Source organism: Perognathus longimembris, chromosome 26 (assembly GCF_023159225.1).
Source record: "Perognathus longimembris pacificus isolate PPM17 chromosome 26, ASM2315922v1, whole genome shotgun sequence".
Classification (NCBI taxonomy): domain Eukaryota; kingdom Metazoa; phylum Chordata; class Mammalia; order Rodentia; family Heteromyidae; genus Perognathus; species Perognathus longimembris.
In genome coordinates, this window is record NC_063186.1 from 7,483,497 (window position 1) to 7,506,469 (window position 22,973).

Sequence of the window (22,973 nt, forward strand, 5' to 3'; positions counted from 1 at the left end):
ACCCCGGGCCCCATGTTTAAGCCCCAAGAGTGGCACCAAAAAAAAAAAAAAAAATGGTGGGGGGGGAGGGGGGCTTCTTTTCTGTCTTAGTCTTTCATCCAAGGCTGCTATTTAATGCATAGTCTGGAGAGTTCTTTTCTTTCTTTCTTTCTTTCTGCCCATATGTCCTTTTTCTTTGCCTCTACTCCAGCCTCATAATAAACACTGGAAAGAACACAGGAGTGGAGTGAGTGAAATGCCCATCCCAGCACTGACACACGGGAGCTGTGTGAGCTCGGGCACAGCTCTTAACCTCCAACACGAGTCCCATATCGGGCTGGGGATATGGCCTAGTGGCAAGAGCGCTTGCCTCGTATACATGAGGCCCTGGGTTCGATTCCCCAGCACCACATATACAGAAAATGGCCAGAAGTGGGCACTGTGGTTCAAGTGGCAGAGTGCTCACCTTGAGCAAAAAGAAGCCAGGGACAGTGCTCAGGCCCTGAGTCCAAGCCCCAGGACTGGCCAAAAAAAAAATAAAAAGATACAAGTCCCCTATCTCCATAATAAACTCCTCTAGCCCTCACTCGCCTCTGCTTCCTGAGGATAACCGCCCTATTTTCTTTTTTAACCAGCTCTTGCCTTGCACAAGAGCATCTTAACCCCCTGGAGACTCCTAACCCCACGGCTTCTCTACCAATTATGAAGCGCCCCTTTCATTCGTTCAGTTACATAAAATGCATCTGCTAGGTGAGATTGGTGCTTGGCACTAGGGCTCAAATAGTGAACAAGGGTTGCATTCCCTGCCTAGAAGGACATAAAATCATTCGACAGCCAGGCGCTGGTGGCTCACGCCCGTCATCCTAGCTACTCGGGGAGGCTGAGCTCTGAGGATCACGGTTTGAAGCCAACTAGGACAGGAAAAGTCCATGAGACTCTTAGCTCCAATTAACTAGCAAAAAGCCAGAAGTGGAACTGTGGCTCAAGTGGCAGAACACCAGCCTTAAGTGGAAAAAAAAAAAAAAAACTAAGGTAGGCCCTGAGTTCAAGCCCCAGGACTGGCAGCAAAAACAGAAGAAATTTTTCACAGCCACAGGGATGGAGGTAATAGGCGATAAAGTCACAAGAATGAAGGTGGCTACCAATCCAAGGGCTGTCGTACAAGGCACGGGTGGCTCGTGAATGTAATCCTGGTTACTCAAAAGTTTGCAATCTGGGGCTGGGGATATGGCCTAGTGGCAAGAGTGCTTGCCTCGTATACATGAGGCCCTGGGTTTGATTCCCCAGCACTACATATACAGAAAATGGCCAGAAGTGGGCGCTGTGGCTCAAGTGGCAGAGTGCTAGCCTGTTGGGGATTATTATGGCCTGGGAAAGACTGCCCTTCCACCAGCCTTGGGACAATAGAAGCCCCTCCCACCTTTTGACCTCCACCCCTTGGGAGGTGAACACGTGCGTGCCACCATGATGGGGTTGTCCCGCCCACAAAGGGAAGTTTCGTGATGTCACTTGATGAACGTGACCCCTAGCCTATGACTGACCCTTTGGCCAGCCCCCTTTCTTTCCCGCCATTACTTCTATATAAGTGCCCTTCCATATTAAAGTCTTTGAGACGCTTTTCACCACCGCAGCGTGTCCCTGATGCCTTCCTTTTCGCCTCCGCCCTCGGTAACATGTGGGGGGAACTGGGGGGAGGGGAAGCTTCAGCAACCCGTCCTCAACTTAGCGTTTGCCCATGTGAGCACGCCTTTGGCCTTCCGCTGGCGGAGGGCCAGGCTGGGTGCTCTTTCATAGAGTTTGTGGTTACCATTCTCCCCGTGGGGGGAGAAAGGGGGTGTCCAGAACCCCAACACTAGCCTTGAGCAAAAAGGAAGCTAGGGACAGTGCTCAGGCCCTGAGTCCAAGCCCAGGACTGGCCAAAAAAAAAAAAAAAAAGTTTGCAATCTGAGTATCACGGTTCAAAGCCTGCCTGAGCAAGAAAAGCCTGTGAGACTTATCTCCACTTTACTAGCAAGAAGCCAGAAGTGGAGGTGTGGCTCAAGTAGTAGAGCACCCTCTTTGAGGGGAAAAAGCTAAGGGAGAGTATCCAGACTCTTAAGTTCAACTGCCAGGACAAGCACACACATAGACACAACATACAACGCTGAAGGAAGGGGGAGGAACCACGTCATTTACATTGCACAGATTCAGCTCCATCTTGACCACCTCCCTTCTCCCCCACTCCAGGAAGACTGTGATATCCCTGGACTGACAACCCAGAACTCTGGCTTTCCACTTCAAAGCCAAGTGCATGTTGAGACGTGCACACCCAAGAGATTTTTCTTTTACGTGTGACACCTTGATTAAGTGAGAGTAAACTGGAGCAGCCTAGCATCCTTCATGAAGGGAATTTCTTTTAATCTCTAGCTCTTGTAAAAAAAAAAAAAAATATATATATATATATATTTATATACACACAGCACTAATTGGAGCCAGAAAAGCAGCTCTTTGTCCAACAGTAGTAATGATTTTCATTTTCTCCCAAATTAGACATGAACTGTTCAGGGAACCTGTCATAAAAGGATTTTCTTTCTGCTGTTCTTCGTTCTCCTTTCCTAGAAGTGTCTGAAGAAATGGGTCATGTGTTGTCACCGAGAACACACACAGGACAGGAATGGTGTCCCCTGCCCAGTCCTGCTGCTCTGGTTCTAAGCACAGAGGCCAACTTGTGTGACTCCAGGCCCTGCGTGTGGTGACAGATGGGTCTTTTCCCTTTGTGTCCCACTGTCTCCTGCCTTCCAAAATGAGCCACCACATCTATAAATAGGCGAGGTATTGTTACTTCTAACAATCCGCTATAGTCATAAAAGCACTTTTTAGAAATACCTTGTGGACGGCCAGGTACAAAGACAGAAAGGGCCAGCAGTGTAAAGAATGCATGATTTAGAGTGAGGAGCAGACATTTTTTATTAGACATTTTCAAAGTCTTTTTTTTTTTAAATGCTCCTACACCCACATGCGTGTGTCTCCTATTAGAAACTGACTTTAGATTGTCTAAAAGAAAAAGAATGAAAACTGTAGCACTCTCCTGTGCTGAAAAGAAACGATCAATTCTGTCTTCATTCTTTTACAGCTCATCCATCAACCATTTACAAGCTACTAAAGCGGGGGTGGGGTTGTTTTCCAAACCCTAGGAATATTAACATAACCCCAGATATATATATATACACAACCGCAAATACATACAGGAAGACAAGTGTATTTCTAGAGTTGAGACTTTTCTTTTTGGTTGAGATATTAATAGTTTCAACCTTTGAAATGAATACCTCTTAACAGTTCAAAATTACTAGTTGAATAGTTTCCAAAAGTTTCACATTCCAGGCCCTGGATAATGATCAAAGTGGATAGAAAGGAAAACCTTCACTCTTCTTGATACAGTAGTTGGGATATTCAGAAGAAAGCCAAGCAAGCATGTGGTTTCATGACAGAGCATCAGCTTAAGCCCAGGATCCGAATTGTTCCCAAGTTCAAATAAACCCTGGCCGGCCCGTCTCCCGTTCTGATAGCTCCATCAGCACAGGACCCAGGCTGCGCCTACCCAAAAGACACATGGAAATGAGCAAGAAAGCCAAATCGTTAAGCTATGTCAGGAGCCACAACCAGAAAGCCTATTGAAAGGTAACAGAAGCCAAATGATACCTGATCTTCCGCTCTGGCGTGTCTCAGCGACGATACATACTTCCTAAGAACATGGAGAGGATGTTTTTTGAAAGAGGAGAATCTGGTGGGAGGCAGTAGATTATCCATAGTGAGGGGAACAGGAGGGGTCTCAGTGTCTTTCTCCAAGTTAGCAACCAAGTGAGAACCGTGAGACTTCCCAGTTCTTCAGATGCCTAAAGATTGATTCTTCCCGAGCTCCTCCGCCACTTTCCCTGGCAAACAAAGCAGATTTCTTCTTTGAGGCAGGAGAGTGGGGGAGCCAGGGTTGGGGGGGGGGGGCGGGGAGAGGAGAGTTTCTCCAGAAAGTAGATAACAGAATAATATCCACGGATGTCTCCAAGCAGTGTCAGCCCCGAGGACAGGAAAAGCCAGGGCGGATTGAAGGAGCTGTGTTTCCCAGAATGCAAATTGCCTAAGTGGAAGTGACACGACCGTCCTATTTCCAGCCACCGTGTTCTGTCGCAAGCTTGTTAATATTAGAGCGGGTGACTGCCCATCTCCAGAGACTCTCCCCAGCTTTCCTTCCCATCCTCCTCACAGCTTTGGCACTTTGCTTAAAGAGGGTTTCACAAGTCATTCCCTCCCCCCGCCCCCCATTTCCTTCTAGATTACTTATCCTCACTCAGCTGTGGCTTAGCTTCAATGTGTTAACTCATTTGGCTTTTTTTTTTTTTTCCCCTCTCCCCAGTCCTGAGACTTAGGGCCTGGCCACTGTCCTTGAGTTTTTGTGATCGGGGCTAGCGCTCTACCACTTAGAGCCACAGCTCCCCTCGAGGTTTTCCTGGTGGTTCCTTGGAGATTAGAGTCTCAGGGACTGTCCTGCCCAGGCTGGCTTTGAACCGTGATCCTCTCATCTCAGTCCGCTGAGGGCCTAGGATGACAGGTGTGAGCCATGAGCAGCCACTTTCATTTGCGTGAGTATTAAGGAGTTCAGCACTAGCCCTACAAAGGTTTGTTTGCTTGGCCCTAGGCTCCATTATACATGTGTCCAGTCCTCAGATACTTTGCATTCGTTGAACAATAGCTGGAAACCGATTCTGCTCTGAGTTAAAAGGCTTCTCGCCTAGAGTCCTTATCACAAATCCACAGGCCGTAACTCAAGAAACATTAAATTTCCTCGGGCTTTATTCTAAGGGTAAGAGAGACAGAATGATAGCCATGCACTTTCTAACTGTTGTTTTTTTTCTTCTTTTTTAAAAAGGTATTTGTGGCATAAATAGAAGAAAAGAGTCTTCAAGGATATAAAATCATAAATCTAAATGTTCATTTTCTTAATGAGATCTAGAGGTTGCACTTTTTCTTTTCTTTTTTTTATGCTAGTCCTGGGGCTCAAACTCTGGGCTTGGGCTCTGTCTACTGAGCTCATTTTGCTCAAATAGTACTCTACCACTTGAGCCACAGTGCCACTTCTGGCTTTTTCAATGAATATTTGGAGATAAAAGAGTCTCACAGACTTTCCTGCCCTGGCTGGCTTTGAACTGCGATCCTCTGACCTCAGTCTCCTGAGTAGCTTGGATGACAGGCGTGAGCCACCGGCATCCAGCCTTTTTACCGCTTTAAACTTGCAGTAGCTGCTTCATTTGGGGAAACATGCCACCACCTTTATTGAGGGGCTGTCAAGTGGGCCTTAGATTAGACACCAGTCAGAAAGAACAAGGCCCAGAGATTTGCTCTAGTATGAGAGACCAGAGAGCTAGTTTTTCTCTCTCAAGAGACAGAGCACAGGGGCTGGGAATATGGCCTAGTGGTAGAGTGCTTGCTTAGCATGCACAAAGCCCTGGGTTCAAGTCCTCAGCACCACAAACACAGAAAAAGCTGAAAGTAGCGCTGTGGCTCGAGGGGGTAGAGTGCTAGCCTTGAGCACAAAGAAGCTCCGGGACAGTGCCTAGGCCCTGAGTTCAAACCCCAAGACTGGCAAAGAGAGCGGGGCGGGGGGGGGGGGGAGGTGGGCGGGAGCAGTGGTTGATAGGCAGGAAAGGCAGTGCAGACCGCCTCCCCCAGGACAGCCTCCCAGGAACGGCTGGATGGGCCAGCTGCCCTGGGGGAAACTTCACCTGACGGCCTGAAGCAGCCGGGCCTCCTGCAGCCCCGGCCATCTGTCAGCCCCCGCCTGCAAGGTGATCTTCCAGGACCCAGCAAGCAGCTGGAAGAAGCCATTTCCCTGTGGCTGCTGGAGCTAGCTCCCAGAAGGGGAAGGAAGCCCCGGGCTGCTGCCCTCTCCTCTCCAGGTGGAGGGTGACATGCGTGACATGCGCACAGAGGCGCCGCAAGTCCCGCTGTGCCCAGGACAGTGGACTAATGAGGACAAGAGAGAAGCAGCGGTGCCTGTGAACCTGCCCAATGCTTGTGGGCCTCCCCATCCCCCCCACCACCCTCCCCCATCGCCATGGAAAAAAACAACAGAAAAAACAAGCAGCTCAGAAGCACAGCACAGCCGCTGATCAAAGCCTCTGTCTGTGGAGAAACACAAAGCAGACTTCACACCGTTGCTTCTGCTTCATGATCACCTTGTCCTGGGCCGAGGACATCGATGACATCGATCGTGGGGGGGGGGGTGGAGGAACAAAAGCACCAGACCAAAAAAAAAAAAAAAAAAAAAGCTTGTACTTGGGTTGGGAAGGTAGCTTAGGGGTACAGTGCTTGCCTAGCATGCACGAAGCCCTGGGTTCGATTCCTCAGCACCACATAAAGCAGAAAAAGGCCGGAAGAAGCCCTGTGACTCACGAGGTAGGGCGCTAGCCTAGAGCAAAAGCAGCTCAGGGACAGGGCCCAGGCCCTGAGTTCAAGCCCAGGGCTGGCAAAAGAAACCCCAAAACACCTGGAGCCCCACTTTATCTCTTTCCTCTAATCAGTGGTGAGAACTTCCATCATGACGATGGCTCCTGAGATTCTCTGGGAATTAATCTTGCCCAGACGCAGAGCGAAGAGCCCAGCAAGCGCAATGATGGGAAGGAAAGCTGCTAGCCCAGAAAACAGAAACCATTTTTTTTTTTATAACAAATTCCACTGAGAAATCTCTCTCCTCTCACCCATCTGTGGATTGTAGTCTACTCTGTGGCTCATCCAAGAACAGTGTTAAATTAAATTACAGCAGGGAAGAGAGGGAGTACATTTAACCTGGGCTCATCAGACCGTATAACATTCTACCTTATGCCATGACGAAAGCATTTCTGCTCTTTCATGGGACATTTTCTTGGGGTCTGCAAAAATATGCTGGATTTTTTAAAATCACAATAAGGAGGAATAATGTATTATCTGCATATAGTGCATTTTTACTTTCCCAAAACCCATGTTCAAAATTCCCTATAGGATCCCATTAAGACCTCAACTCAGTAATGTTCATGCTTATGCCTTTTCCTTCCCAGTTTCAAGCGTTCATTTTTCACGTGCAACAAGAACTGTACCCAGGAGATACTGGCCAGAAAGAATTTTCTCCCAGGAATGGGTGGCTCACACCTATGATCCTAGCTACTACCCAGGAGGCTGAGGTTTGAGGATCATGGTTCAAAGCCAGCCCCGGCAATAAAGTCCTTGAGACTCGACTCTCCCATGAACCACCAGAAAACTGGAAGTGGAGCTGAGACTCAAAGTGGTAGAGCGCTAGCTTTAAGCACAAAAGCTCAGGGACAGCGCTTAGGCCCTGAGTTCAAGCCTCATGCCTGACAAAAATAAACAATAAATAAAAGGCCCTTCCCCAGGACTTCTGTCAGTCTTTCTCTCTCATCGTCTTTCTCTTTATGTCTCTTACCTGTCTCTCTCTTCTGTCTCTGTGTCTTTGTCTCTCTTTCTCTTTCTCTTGGAGGTACTAGAGTTGGAATTTAAGGACTTGGATACATGCTCTACCACTTGAGTCATGCCTGCAGCCCTTACTTTGGTTATGTTTTTTCTGATCCGGTCTGGTGTCCCATCCCCAGGAGAGCCTCCCATCGCGATCATTTTACTGCTTCCCCTGTGGCTGGGGTTACAGGAGTGAAGATGGTAACTCCTCTTATCTCTGTCCTTGCAGTCACTTTTCCTGGGGATTGGGGTGGGGGTGGGGCTGTAGGAATGATCGAGTTTCACTTGGGCCTCCCGCCCAGTTCTGAGTACTTGAGCTATCTTGGACTCGATATCAGATCACTTTCTCACCTTCTTATCAGGTTGCAGTGACACCAGCTCAGAGACTCTTAAGAGTAATCCTTTCTCCAAACACAGGGCCTTAAATACCCACAGCCAGCGGTACTCACACAGTCTCCGGCCCATTAGCACCCGGTCACTTCAAGACGGGGCAAGGAGGATTTCAATCACAGCCCCCTATCAACCCACCCCGGAGAATCGGCCCATCCCTGCTTTCAATGGGACTAATCGGGCAGATCCTTCACTGCCTCCTCTCTTCATCCAGCCTTGAGAAAGTTAGGATTAACCAAAAGATTCCTCTACGCCTGGTGCCAGTGGCTCACGCCTGTCATCCTAGCTACTCAGGAGGCTGAGATCTGAGGCTCCACGTTCACTGCCACGTGACCCTTATCACACACCCACCAAACGCAGGTTCAGAGGGGGAGAGAGAGAGAGAGAGAGAGAGAGAGAGAGAGAGAGAGAGAGAGAGAGAGCGCATGCCCACGTGCACCAGTCCTGGGGCATGAGTTCAGGGACTAGGTACTGCCCCTTAGCTTTTTCTGCTTAAATCTGGTGCTCTACCACTTGAGCCACATTCCCATTTCCAGTCTTTTGGTAGTTAAATTAGTCTCACAGTCTTTCCTACCCAGGCTGGCTTCAAATCTCCATCCTCAGATCTCAGCCTCTTGAATAGCTTAGGATTGAACTAGGGGAGGTGGGGGGAGAGGTCTGGGTCTAGCTGGCGCCATCTTGGCCACATGGTGGATAGGGAATTGGGTTTAACGGGCACCATCTTGTCTTCATGGTGGAGGAGAGTGAAGTCCCACCTCCCGGGTGATGGGCATGCCTGAATTCCTAGAGGCAGGGTGTGCTTTGAACTCTCAGGACTCTCCAGTTTCCTGTGGCCCTACCCATGGTGCTGACCCTATTTGGGCCCGGACCAGCTCAAACCCCATGGTATCATCCACGCCTCATATCCTATGTATCCCATCTCCTGCCTCTCCTCTGGTCACCATGGCGTCCCGCTTCAGCTCCCCATCGGAGCTGATCCAGTGTGTCGGGATTGTTCTTCTGCTCTTTCTTTCCTCTCCCACTCTCATAGCTCAGTTTTCTGACAGCGACAGGTGTATTCGAGGGGCTGCAGGTCTTTGTGCCAAGAGGCCACCTGCTGTCTCCAATAAAAACTCCCAATGTGGGGGCTGGGAGTGTGGCTTAGTGGTAGAGTGCTTGCCTTGCATGCGTGAAGCCCCGGGTTCGATTCCTCAGCACCACATAAGCAGAAAAAGCCGGAAGTGGCGCTGTGGCTCAAGTGGTAAGAGTGCTAGCCTGGAGCAAAAGAAGCTCAGGGACAGTGCGCAGGTCCTGAGTTCAAGCCCCAGGACTGGCAAAACAAAATGAAACAAAAACTAGTAATTTGACCTCTCAAAATGGGGCTTCTCTGTGTCTCCCAACTGAGTTCCTGTACAAGAGGGTTACCACCATAAGCCCCAAGCTCCATTACCTTTTATCTTCAGCCTTAAAGCATAATTCCCATTGAAATTCACAGTTGCTTTGTTGCAATATTTTTGGACATTATTTCCATTCAGAAGGGTATCTGTCCTTCCTTAATCTTAGTTTTCAGACCCTCACCTATGACTCTATTTCCCCAGAGGCCCTTGTTTATATGGAGAACATTTTTTTTCCGTTGCTACACAATTCCGTCTAGTGCTTTATGATTTCTCTTGCTTCAAGGTCCTGTCCAGACCTGACACGTTATGATTCTGAGACACTGTGAGAGCAATGTTTTAAACTCTATGCTTGTCACACTCAAAGAAGAAAGGAGGTTAAAGGGGGATAGGCAGCAACAAAAATGCTATTGTCACTGCTTTGCAGGATTAGAAAAGTAGCTCAAAATTACAGCATAGCCAGAGTTCTCCTTCATTTATCAAGGAGTCTGGTTGGGGTTTGTTGTTGTTTTTCCCACCAAGAGCATGTCAAGGTGTTCTCTTTCTCTGGGATTTGTCTCCTTTGTGGTCTGTTGTTTATTTTATCCACATTGGGGCTTGAACTCTGGGCCTGGGTACTGTCTCTGAGTTCTTTTGTGTTCAAGGCTAGTGCTTTACCATTTGGAGCTACAGCGCTACTTCTGGCTTTTGGTAGTTCATTGGAGATAAGAGTCTCACGGATTTTCCTGCCCGGGCTGGCCTTGAACCTCCGATCCTCAGATCTCAGCCTCCTGAGTAGCTAGGATGACAGGCGTGAGCCACTGTCACCTGGCTCTACCAGGCATTTTAATACCTCCCCTACACACACACATGCGCACGCACACACACACACACACACACACACACCAGCAACATCAGGTCCCAACTTCCAGTTTCCATTTACCTTATTTCTTGCTTTTCAGCCCTCATAAGGAGCTTGCTTCTTGTGACTGGCGATGTGGCGGCTCCGTAGCAGGTGTCTGGACTTGGCAGTGAGCTCTGTCAGAGCTGCCGCTGAGTCTGGAACTGGATTTTTTTTTTTGCTCTTGATGGAGGCAGATGCAAGGCAGAGACTTGCACTTGAAATTCAATATACATCACATTGGCCAGCGCATCTGAAAGAATAAAGAATTTCACTTGGCTAATTTTAAACACTGGAGAGTCTGCCGGGTGCCTGGGGCTTGTGTCTGTAATCTTAGCTACGTGGGAGGTGGGTGGAGGAGACTGGGAGGATCTTGGTTCAAGACCAGCTCGGGCATAAAAGTTCATGGCAGGCCATCTCACCCAAGAGTTGCTGGCATCCCAAGCTACGGCAGGAAGAACGAATAAGAAGATTGGCACCCTGGCAAAATCCAAGGCTTTATCTTGAAAATAACCAGAGCAGAAAAGGTTTGGAAGGGAGGGTGTGATTCAAGAAGTGGTACACCTGCTTAACAAACACAAAACCCTGAGTGCAAATACTAATAGCTCCGGGCCGGGAAGGTGGCTCAGTGGTAGAGTGCTTGCCTAGCATGCAGGAAGCCCTGGGTTCGATTCCTCAACACCACATACACAGAAAAAGCCAGAAGTGACGCTGTGGCTCAAGTGGTAGAGTGCTAGCCTTGAGCAAAAAAGAAATGAGGGACAGGGCTCAGACTGTCAGATCAAGCCCTAGGACTAGCAAAAAAAAAAAAATACTAATAGTTCAAAACAAACAAACAAACAAAAAAAGATGCATTGGCCAGCATCATTTGAATTACATCTCCCTGAAGGAGAGGTCCCAAATCTCAGGAAGCGATAGTGTTATCTCTACAGAGGCCATGACGTTAAAATGAAATTCAAGTTGGCTCATGTTCAACACAGATTATGTCAGTATGCACAGGAGTATAGAAGTCTCTCCTCTCTCTCTCTCTCCTCTCTCCTCTCTCTCTCTCTCTCTTTCTCTCTCTCTGCCTGGGCGCTGTCCTGAGCTCTTTTGCTCAAGGCCAACTGCTCTAACACTGAGAGCTCCACTTGCAGTTTGCTGGTGGCTAACTGGAGATAAGAATCTTAGTGACTCTGCTGACCGGGCTGGCTTTGAACCATGATCCTCAGATCTCAGCCTCCTGAGTAGCTAGGAAGACAGGCGTGAGCCACCGGCACCCAGCTTCCTTGATCTTTTCCTTTCTAGTTGTTGTTTTTTTCCCCCACACTGATAAAAGCAGGATTTTTTTTTTCAACAGCCACCTGTGGGAGCACATGGACTCCTTCATCTTGTGAGAATTGAGATGATCGTGATCTGATTCGGGGTGCCCCCCCCCCAGGTCTTTATCACTGCCGCTTTCACACAAGCAGAAGGCTAATGAAATTTTGATGGCGGCAGGTACCGTGTATCTTGAGAAGTTCCAGAAATATCCTCATCACCTTTCATCATACCACGGTGACAGGACAGGGTTACCTTCAAAGAAACCGACTCCACGTTGAGTCCTTGTAAGAACGACATGGCGCTTTGTTTTTAAAATGTCATGAAGTCTCAGCACTTCTATTGGCTTTGACAGTCAAACTTTTGATTAAAGGAGGGGAGGGGAACCACAAATGACATAAGAGAAACACACTGGGAATATTCCATGTATTCAGAATAGAGGATTCACTGCCCTTTCAGGTCAACTTGACATTCAAGAATATAACAAAGGTGGGGCTGGGAATATGGCCTAGTGGTAAAGTGCTTGCCTCGTGTACATGAAGCCCTGGGTTCGATTCCTCAGCACCACATATATAGAAAAAAGCCGGAAGTGGGGCTGTGGCTCAAGAGGTAGAGTGATAGCCTTGAGCAAAAAGAAGCCAGGGACAGTGCTCAGGCCCTGAGTCCAAGCCCCAGGACTGGCAACAAAAACAAAACAAATAAAGAATGTAACAAAGATGTCTCCTGAGGGGCTGGGGATATGGCCTAGTGGCAAGAGTACCTGCCTCATATACATGAGGCCCTGGGTTCGATTCCCCAGCACCACATATACAGAAAATGGCCAGAAGTGGCACTGCGGCTCAAGTGGCAGAGTGCTAGCCTTGAGCAAAAAGAAGCCAGGGACAGTGCTCAGGCCCTGAGTCCAAGCCCCAGGACTGGACAAAAAAAAAAAAAAGGTGTCTCCTGAGAAACTTCATTTTGGAGTTGGAGGTGTGGCTCCAGCCAATGAGCAAAAAAAGCAAGCCTCATACCAAGTTCGAGTCTCTGTCTAGGACAATAAAAGGAAGGAAGGAAGGGAGGGAAGAAGGAAAAAAAAAGAGTGAGAAAGAAATAAGGAAGGGGAGGAAGGAAGAACCTTCTACCTCAGGCCCTTACTTGGAATATTTTGATTCAATGATTCTGATCTTCAGCTTACCCCACCTCCCCTTGTGTGTGTGTGTGTGTGTGTGTGTGTGTGTGTGTGTGTGTGTGTGTGTGTTTGTGTGTGTGTGTATACCATTTTTGATATACTTTCCAGCAAAGCTGATTATTAGGGTCAGATTTTAAATGTTTCTTTTTCTTTTTCTGCCTGTCCTGGGGCTTGAACTCAGAGCTTGGGCACTGTCCCTGGCTTCTTTTTGCTCAAGGCTAGCACTCTACCACTTGAGCCACAGTGCCACCTCTGGCTTTTTCTGTGTATGGGGTGCTGAGGAATCGAACCCAGGGCTTCATGCATGCTAGGCAAGCACTCTACCGCTAAGCCACTTTCCCAGCCCTTAAATATTTCTTGAAGGTGAATATGGTAACATCTCCTCAGAACCTTTCCCTGGTGCCGGTAGTTAAGTGTCATTGTTGGAAAATGACAATCTACTGTGTCTCTGGCTCATGTCCCCTTCTTTCCACAGAGTAGTGACATTCCCTTCCACCTGCACTTCTAGTATTTGAACTCGGGGACTGGGCACTGCCCCTCAGCTTTTCCTGCCCCAAACGATTGCTCTACTACTTGAGCCACAGCTCCACTTCTGGCTTCTTGCTGGTTCATTGGAGTTAAGAGTCTCAATCAAGACTTTGCTGCCCAGGCTGGCTGCAAATGGTAACCCTCAGATCTCAGCCTCCTGAGCAGCCAGAATTACAGGCATGAGCCTATAATTATAAATGGACCTGAAGAAGGACTCTGACCTCTCGCTCAAAAGAGATTTAGAAAGGAAACCAATGTCAAGAGTCAAGTTTAGATGTGCTTCACTAAAAGCTATTAATATTCCATCATCCTGCTGAGAACAAAGCCCGTGAGTCTGGACAGCAAATAGGTGAATGGAGAAATTCTCAGAGGAGGGCTGGGAATGTGGCTTAGTGGGTAGAGCGCTTGCCTAGCATGCATGAAGCCCTGGGTTCGATTCCTCAGCACCACATACACAGAAAAAGCCGGAAGCAGCGCTGCGGCTCAAGTGGTAGAGTAGCCTTGAGTAAAAGAAGCTCAGGGACAGTGCTCAGGCCCTGAGAAAAACACCTCAGAGGACTTCACGCTCATTCGCTACCTCTTCTGCAGTCATTCTTTTCTTCAGAGTTACCTATCTTCCTTGTCACTGGCTCTATTGGATCTGTGCTATTTCATCTTTGAAGGTTTCACTGGCATTTGGACATTGCCAGTTGACATTTTGAACACTTCCAACGTCTCTTCAAACTTCAAAATATCCGATCAAGTAGAACAGTCTTCCGGATTGTATAAATCTGGAAAATTATTTGCATGTGAAGATTAGTGTAGTGTTCGTATAAAAATGCTGCATTCAGTTCGGAAAGGTAGAAAATTTTTTTTGTTGGTGGTGGTAGTTATCCCGGGTCTTGAACTTAGGGCCTGGGTCCTCTCCCTGAGCTCTTTTGTTCAAGGCTAGCGCTCTATGACTTTGAGCCACAGCGCCACTTGCGGTTCGAGTGTCACAGGGACTTTCCTGCCTGGGCTGGGTGCGAATCACGACCCTCAGATCTCAGCCTCCTGAGTAGCTCGGATGACAGGGGTGAGCCACCAGAACCCAGCTGCCCTGAAATGTGTCCCTCCTGCGGATCCAAATAGATGCCTTTCCCCCACCTGGTTAAAATGACTGTCCAAGCAGGGCGCCGATGGCTCACGTCTGTCTCCCTAACCACTCAAGAGGCTGAGATCTGAGGATCGAGGTTCTAAGCCAGCCCAGGCAAGAAAGTCTGTGAGACTCCTATCTCCAATGAACCACCACACAGCCAGAAGTCGAGCTGTGGTTCAAAGCGGTAGAGTGAAAAGAAGTCTGGGACAGTGCCCAGGCCCAGAGCTCAAGCCCCACAACTGACAACAACAACAACAAATAACTGCCCAGCTGACTCTGTTCATCAGAGGGAACTTTGGACCCGAGCCAGTATCAATAACAACCCATTCTCCTGGCTCGCCTGGGTAGATGACATTAAGTACTGAATCTCCCCCTTTTCCAACAAAGAGAAACAAGACTAGCATTAGCACTTAGCTATTATTTCAGAAAGCGCTCACTGCTTCAACACAATTGCCCAATCTTTATCATCATAATTCAGGCTGCAGGGAAGAGAAAGAAAAAAATAATCAGTGTTCAAGTTCTGTTCCTCCAAGCACAAGAACACCCAACCAGTCCCCTGTCCCCAATTGTGACAATGGAACAGCAGTCACTCGAGCTACCAAATGCCGTAGAATAGCAAAACGAGTCCCTCGTGTTTCAGGACTGGACAGCCACTTTGTGATTGTTCAATCATAGAGAAGAGAATTGACTGGAATTGTCTTCGGGTGCGAGCTTTCTCCAGTGCCCCTGCTGAATAGCTTTCCTGGTGATTTACAGCTCCTGCCCTATCTCCTTTTCCCAGAGAACAGCAGCTTCTCCTCACCTTAATACCGCAAAGCAATTTCCCTTATCTCCCAGAAGGTCAAGGCCTTTCTGCTGATTCTCCCAAATAACCACTGTCTGTTTTCTTTTTCTTTCAACTTTCTCCCCACTTTCCCTCCTTTCTTCCCACCCCCCCCTTACATACAATATTTTCATCACAGAGGAAGAAAACTTCCCACAAATATATATAATTTTGTTATTCATTAAAGACTCATGATCCACTAATAAAGTATATTCTTGTCTCTTATCTGCCTAAACACCTGTAATATATGTGTGTGTATGTGTGTGTGAATTATAGACCTTTGTTTTGTTTTGTTTTTTGCCAGTCCTGGAGCTTGAACTCAGGGCCTGAGCACTGTCCCTGGCTTCTTTTTGCTCAAGGCTAGTACTCTGCCAACTTGAGCCACAGCACCCCTTCTGGCTTTTTCTATATATGTGGTGCTGAGGAATCGAACCCAGGGCTTCCTGTATACAAGGCAAGCACTCTTGCCACTAGGCCATATTCCCAGAATTACAGACCTTTGTGATGATGTTTCCTGTATGTCTGAAAGCATGCCAACATTCCGATATATTCCATGAGAAAAATCTGAGACAAAAATTGAGAGCCTACTGTGTATTTAGGATGTTGAGAGATGTGGTCGTGTGTGTGTGTGTGTGTGTGTGTGTGTGTGTGTGTGTGTGTGTGTTATAAGGAGGGGAAGTGTTTTCATAAGGAGAACACTATTAAAGCAGCTACCAGCTAAGCTGTCATCCTAGCTACTCCGGATGCTGAACTCTGTGGATCATCATTCAGAGTTAGCCTGGGCAGGAAAGCCCACGAGACCCTTCACTCTCCAGTGAATCACCAAAAAGCCAGAAATGGAGCTCTGGCTCAAATGGGAGAGTGTTAGCCTTGAGGGGAAAAAAAAAGGTCAAGGACAGTACCCAGGCCCTGAGTTCAAACCCCAGTAAATGCACACATTGTGGTTCTGAGGAATCGAACCCAGGGCTTCATGCATGCTAGGCAAGCACTCTACCACTAAGCCACCTGCCCACACCAAGAGCCCAACTTTAATATGTATGCATCTTAGAAAAGCATATTGCTCTTTGAATATATTTTGAGTTGGGGAAAATGTCTAAGCAGATGAAAACCAGGCTGGGAAGGTGGCTTAGTGGTAGAGTGCTTTGCCTAGCACGCATCAAGGCCAGGTTTTGATTCCTCAGCACCCCATACACAGAAAAAGCCAGACATGGCGCTGTGGCTCAAGAGGTAGAGTGCTAACCTTGAGCAAAAAGAAGCTCAGGGATAGTTGCCTAAGCCCTGAGTTCAAGCCCCAGGACTGGCAAAAAAGAAAAAAAAAAGAATAGTGGAAGCAGCAAAAATTAGAAATGGAATGTCCTTTTACAAAGAGAGGTGGAGTGGTATGATTTCAAGTACATGCGGGAAAGGGAGGCGAGACGTGGAGAAACCATAGAGATAAACGCTGATGGGGATGCTCAATAGAAGCCATTATTTCCAGGAGGGCAAGGGAAAAGCAATCACTGCCAATTTCCTTCCCACTCGAAAATCTGGCTCTATAGAAAACTTGTCAAGGGGCCAAGTCTGAGGCCAGAAAGGCTGTTAGTGCATCCACGAGTAAAGCTATACAACGGCTCAGGCCAAACGCTTTAGAAAATAAAAAGGATTCCATTCTCATCATCTTGGCTTTTTGTAAAAAACCCACCATTACCTCTGGAGCCACAGCGCCACTTCCGGCTTTCTCTGTGTATGTGGCGCTAAGGAATCGAACCCAGGGCTTCATATATGTGAGGCGAGCGCTCTACCACGAGGCCATATTCCTAGCCCCTGTTGACTGGTTTTTGAGCCTGGGGATAGTAGAAAGCTGTACGGAGATGGGAAACAGTCTTGCATTTGTTTTTGTTTTGTTTTGAGATCGAGTCTCATTGTGACTCTCAGGCTGGCTATGAACTCATAGTTCTCCTTCCTCTACTTCCTGAGTCCTGGGATTACAAGTGTTCGCCAGCAGGCCCACCCCAATGTATTGATTAGGAAAGCTTTATAGTCACTGATAGTACACCATGTGGATTCATTTTCAAAATTGCTTTCTCTCCCTCTCTCTCCTTCCCACCCTCCCGTCCTCCCTTCCTCTGACTCTCTCTCTCTCTCTCTCTCTCTCTCTCTCTCTCTCTCTCTCTCTCTCTCTCAGAATCCAAGTGCTGTACCACCCTACCACACCCTAGGCCAAGAAGGTTTGTGTGTGTGTATAGTAAGCACTCCTACACCGAAATTCTCAAAATGAAATAAAGGCTATCAGGATGACTTGTAGGGGCAGGGAAAGTGACTCTGAACTTGAGACAGACTTGAAAATCTCATTAGTATCAAAACTGCATAGACAAATTAAGTAAAGATTAGAGAAGAGCCACAAGGGTGAGAATTCGAGTCCTGACTGCTTGTCGTTATTTGTCAGCGTAATTACCATCAATATTGTCTCACAGGTAGCGCGATCTCTCAGTGAAGCAGCTGACTGCATTTCTAACTGGAAGGGAAGGGGAAGGCTTCCTCCTGGGAGGTGGTATTTCTTTTGGCTTCAAGGAGCCAGCTGGTGTTAGGAAAACAGTTAATTGGATTTTTCTACCTTCCTCAGAAACAGCTTTGAAAAGAGTCTGTGCGCTCTCTCTCTCTCTCTCTCTCTCTCTCTCTCTCTCTCTCTCTCTCTCTCTCTCTCTCTCTCTGTTTTGCACAGGAACATTCTATTCACATTAAAAAAAATCTCACTTTAGCATTTGTCTATTCAAGACTTTGGTATTTAATCTGCTTTGAGCAGAATCAATCGAAATGACTGCTGAATGGTGTTCCTGTAGGAGGAATGGGAGAATGATTTCAAGCAAGCAAACGTAGGAGCTAGTGGTAGAGCACTTACTTGCCTAGGATATGCAAGGCCCTGGGTTTCATCGCCGGGGCTGGGCGCCGGTGGCTCACACCTGTGATCCTAGCTACTCAGGAGGCTGAGATCTAAGGATCCCAGTTCAAAGCCAGCCTGGGCAGGAAAGTCCCATGAGACTCTTATCTCCAAGGAACCACCAGAAAAACAGAAGTGGAGCAGTGGCTCAAAGTGGTGGAGTGCTAGCCTTGAGCTGAAGAGCTCTGAGACAGTGCCCAGGTCCTGAGTTCAAATCCCACGACTGACAATAATAATAAAGTGGGGGGGAGAGTCATTTTATTGTACTGCTTTGATTGCTAGAAGGAGGAGCAGATTAAGGCTGTCAGAAATATTCCCAAAGCTGTGACGAGCCCTTGTAAGAGCGGAAAAGGGAATGTTAGCTCACAGGGAGGATCTTTTTCTTGCTAATGTAGGTGACAGCGTCATGGTCTCACTTTTCTTGTCCCAGTTCAAGCTGGCTCCCATCACACAGCCTAATTACTTTTTTTGGCCTGTCTATAATTGAGGCCCTTTTATACCTCACTTAAACTCACCATTACATAATTCTTGGCTTTTTTTTTTTTTTTTGCTTAACCCTTCCAATAACTGCTTGAGTCAGGGAATTTGTACCTACTTTGAAAGCAAAACGGTATTCCTTTTCCTCTGAAGTCTCAGTAACCTTGCCTAAAATCAGTTCATCAAGCAAGACTTGAAGGAGAGCCATAAAAATGTTATTAGCGTGCGCTCGTCATTAATCATGTCTCTATTAGAATGCAGCCAGTTCACGCCACTTCATAAACCTGGCTTCGAAGTAGAAGTGAGTGATTCAGAGGAGGCAATATGAATATTAAAAAAAAGAAAGAAAGTTGGTTTAAATATATTAACCTTGGATCGTTTTTAGTAACACATTTACTGAGACATCCTCTCTCTTGTCTCTTCTTCTTCCTCCTCCTTCCCTCCTCTCTCTCTCTCTCGCTCTCTTCCTGTGTCACTACTAGGCCTTGAACTCAAGGCCTGAACACTGTCCCTTCGCCCTTTCCATTCAAGGATAATGCTCTACTACTTGAGCCACACCTCTATGTCCAGCTTTTTTGCTGGTTAATGAGAGATAAGAGTCTCAACGGACTTTCCTGGCTGGGCTGGCTTTGAACCACAGTCCTCACATCTCAGCCTCGGGAGTAGCTAGATTACAGGCGTGAGTACTGACACCTGGCTCAAATCCCTTTTAATGATTTTTTTTTTCTTACTGCAGTAGAGAGAGTCCTTGTGGACACAGACACACGGGCCATTGTGGAGACATTTTGTCTCTCTTTTTTTTTTTTTTTAGTATATTTGTGTTTCTTCTTCCCAGAAGAGCCCCAGTTCTCTTGGGAAGGGTAGATGTGAGTTATGTTTCTCCAGGGTCTCATACGACCCCCTCACAGAACATTCTCTGTGCCACAGACCCTCCACAGCATGTGTTTATGGGCGATCGCGCCTGGCTGGCCCTTTCTCCCATCATTCTGTATCTAGGATTCTCAGCAGGTGCACAGATTGGGTTTTCAGTTACCTTTAAACGCTTTGCTCCTTCTAGGCTATCTCTGTCATTATCTTTCTGTCCGAGAAAATGGTTTCAGCAAATGAGTTTGCTACTTTTCATTTAGCCCTCTGCCGTTCCAATAGTAGCCAGAACCTTTAAAAAAAAAAAAAAGATTTTCGGTAAGTTCTTCTAAAATCATCACAGCAGCGACAGCACATTTTTTTTTAGAAGATGCTAGATATCTACAGAAATAAAACTAGCATCCACAATGCTTAAAAATTAATATTTTAGGGCTGGGGATATAGCCTAGTGGCAAGAGCGCTTGCCTCATATACATGAAGCCCTGGGTTCAATTCCCCAGCACCACATATGTAGAAAATGGCCAGAAGTGGCGCTGTGGCTCAAGTGGCAGAGTGCTAGCCTTGAGCAAAAAGAAGCCAGGGACAGTGCTCAGGCCCTGAGTCCAAGCCCCAGGACTGGCAAAAAAAAAATTTTTTTTAATTAATATTTTATTTTGTACCAGTTCCAGCGCATGCACTGAAAACCTCTCAGGTTCTTGCTCAGCTTTTCTCACTCAAGACTAGCTCTCTACTTCTGGTTTTTTACTGATTAATTGGAGGTAAGAGTCTCCAGGACTTTTCTTCCCTGGCTGGCTTTGAACCTTGATCCTCAAGTCTCAGCCTACTGAATGGCTAGGGTTACAAAACAATGGGCTTGGGGCTGGGAATATGGCCTAGTGGCAAGAGTGCTTGCCTCGTATACATGAAGCCCTGGGTTCGATTCCCCAGCACCACATATATAGAAAATGACCAGAAGTGGCGCTGTGGGTCAAGTGGCAGAGTGCTAGCCTTGAGCAAAAAGAAGCCAGGGACAGTGCTCAGGCCCTGAGTCCAAGCCTGGGGCTGGCAAAAAACAACAACCCACAATGTGTTTGATTACCAAGATGCTAGAAGGACCTATAGTCCCCAAAATAAAGATTTTAAAAATATAAAAAATAAAAACAAAAAAAGAATCTATAGTCCTGTTTATCTAATTTGCAATGTCCGAAGCCTTTATTTTTTTCATCTGTGCAGTTAGGATTCTAACATTCCTCAGAGAGGCAGTAGGGGCTGTGCAGAATCAGATACATGATGAAAGCATGATGATGAAGACTACCTTGCACAAAACAAATGTTGGGCATCAGTCCATCAATCATGCCAAGGACATTACAGTCAGTAAGATGTAGAAGGGTGAATGATTCCCACTCTACATCATAAAGCGGCCCTGGAACGACCTCACTCCCCTTCTGCCCTGTTTCTTTGCTTTTTTTCCTTTTATTTATTTTTACCAGTCCTGGGATTTGAACTCAGGGCCTGGGCGCTGTTCCTGAGCCTCTCTGTGCTCAAGGACTCTACCACTTGAGCCACAGTGGTACATCCAGCTTTTTCTGTGTTATGTGGTACTGAGGAATCGAACCCGGGGCTTCACGCATGCTAGGCAAGCACTCTACCGCTAAGCCACAGTCCCAGCCCCTCCAGTGAGCTCTTAAGAATAGTGGTTTATATCTATCATCCCAGCTACTCTCTGGTAGGCAGAGATCTCTGGAGAATCTTGGCCCAAGGCCAACCCAGAACAAAAACAAGCAAAAGCAATAGCTCCCATCTGAAAGGTAACCTAAAGCAAAAAGAGCTGGGGGTGTGGCTCAGTGGCAGAGTGCTGGCCTAACCGGAGACCCTGAGTTCAATATCCAGAACCACTCATGGAAAAAAAAAAGGAAGTGGCCACAACAGAAATGACGATGGGGATTGGGAAGCAGAGGAAGGAAGGGAAGAAATCCAGGCAGTGTGATTTCAGGGGAAGTCCCTGATTCAGCTGGATCCCACCAGGAGTAGCGACACATAAAAGGCGTCCTCTGAGGGGCTGAGAATATGGCCTAGTGGCAAGAGTGCTTGCCTCGTATACATGAAGCCCTGGGTTCGATTCCCCAGCACCACATATATAGAAAATGGCCAGAAGGGGGCGCTGTGGCTCACGTGGCAGGGTGCTAGCCTTGAGCAAGAAGAAGCCAGGGACAGTGCTCAGGCCCTGAGTCCAAGCTCACGCCTGTCCTCCCAGCTACTCAGGAGGCTGAGATCTGAGGATCCCAGTTCAAAGCCAGCCCGGGCAGGAAAGTTCATGAGACTCTTATCTCCAGCGAGCCACCGGGTTATGTGAACGTCAGTAACTGCTTGACGTGTGGTGACCACGCCAGAAAATAGCTTGGCCTGCCGGAGGCAGCAGCCGCGGATTAGCACACAGAACATGGCGATGGGGAGCGTGAAGAGCCGGGAGATGAGACCTGATTTTCTCTGTGATGTCTTTCTGATAGCTCTGGGATGTGCTTTATGACTCTAGCCTCTCCCACAAACTCACTGGGCGAGTTCTTGCTTGCTTTCAGTCCGGTGGAGCTGGAGACAATTGACAAAGGAAATTGGCTTGGACCTCACATGATCAAGACGTAATGTTGTGCCAAGTCGCAAGACCACCCCCAAGAAGACCACCGAGATTCAGACACTCCGAAATGCAAAAGCAAGGCAAGGGTTTATTTAACGAGCTGCCAACTCGGGCCTCGTCCTACCCACTGACACAGCGGAGGTTAGGAGGAAGCCCCGAGCTGTGATTACACAGGGCTTATAAAGGCAAAGAACAAGGTTACAACAATCAGGTGTGCAAGCAAGATTAGGACACAGGTACAATCTGATTGGCTCAGGGTTTAATTCTAAAATGGGGTTCACGTGTCTGGCACTTCAGTAAATGACTGCATCACCAAAAACTTCCAAGCTCTCCACACCACCACCGACCATCAATTTGCTCAGGATATACCCTTAGAAACAGCTGGGATGTGGGGGGAGGGGGCTGAAGCTGATGCCTATAGTCCTAGCTATTCAGGATGCTAAGGATCTGAGGATTCCAGTTCGAATCCAGCCCAGGCAGACAAAGCTGTGACATTTCAACTCCAATGAATCACCAAAACACAAGCCAGAAATGGAGCTGTGACTCAAGCAGTAAAGCCAAAAAAACCTAAGGGACACACACACCCAGGCCCTGAGTTCAGAAGACTGGAGGCAGAGAAGACTCAGGATTCCCCATTCCAGCTGTTTTATTCTGGTCAGGGAGAGGGGCTAACAGCAGCAGCCTGGGGCTCCCATACCCTGAAAAAGCTACGAGCCCAAGTGCTGCCAGCAGCCAGCAAGGTTGTTCTGAGCGGCTCGTGCTTAGTCGGGCGCAAAAAGCAGTCTCATTTGTCTTCAGGGCTGACGTCTGATAGCGTTATTTAATTCATATCAAACTCTTTGATCCATGATGGTAGACACGATTTATGTGGCTCTTCAATAATACAAATGTAGCCCAGATATAGTCTCCCTCCTCGCCCTTCAGAAGGCAACATTCTTTCCTTCCTTTTTCTTTCTTTGTTCCTTCCTTCCTTCCGTGTGTGTGTGTGTGTGTGTGTGTGTGTGTGTGTGTGTGTGCTGGGGGGCTTGAACTCAGGGCCTTACACCCAGCTTTTTCACTCAAAAATGCTTC

At 47.5% G+C, this 22,973-nt stretch overlaps 1 protein-coding gene across 1 annotated transcript in view; it reads right to left on the minus strand.

Moving 5' to 3' along the window:
* Nucleotides 1–22,973, minus strand: part of Atp2c1 (ATPase secretory pathway Ca2+ transporting 1) — a 100,103-nt gene that overhangs the window by 68,958 nt on the left and 8,172 nt on the right. Inside the window, exons 2-3 of the mRNA XM_048334908.1 lie at nt 10,141–10,351; nt 3,658–3,890 (exon numbers count right to left, since the gene is read on the minus strand). Coding sequence (XP_048190865.1) covers nt 3,658–3,765 — 108 coding nt within the window. The 5' untranslated portion in view covers nt 3,766–3,890; nt 10,141–10,351. The remainder of the gene's footprint in view (nt 1–3,657; nt 3,891–10,140; nt 10,352–22,973) is intronic.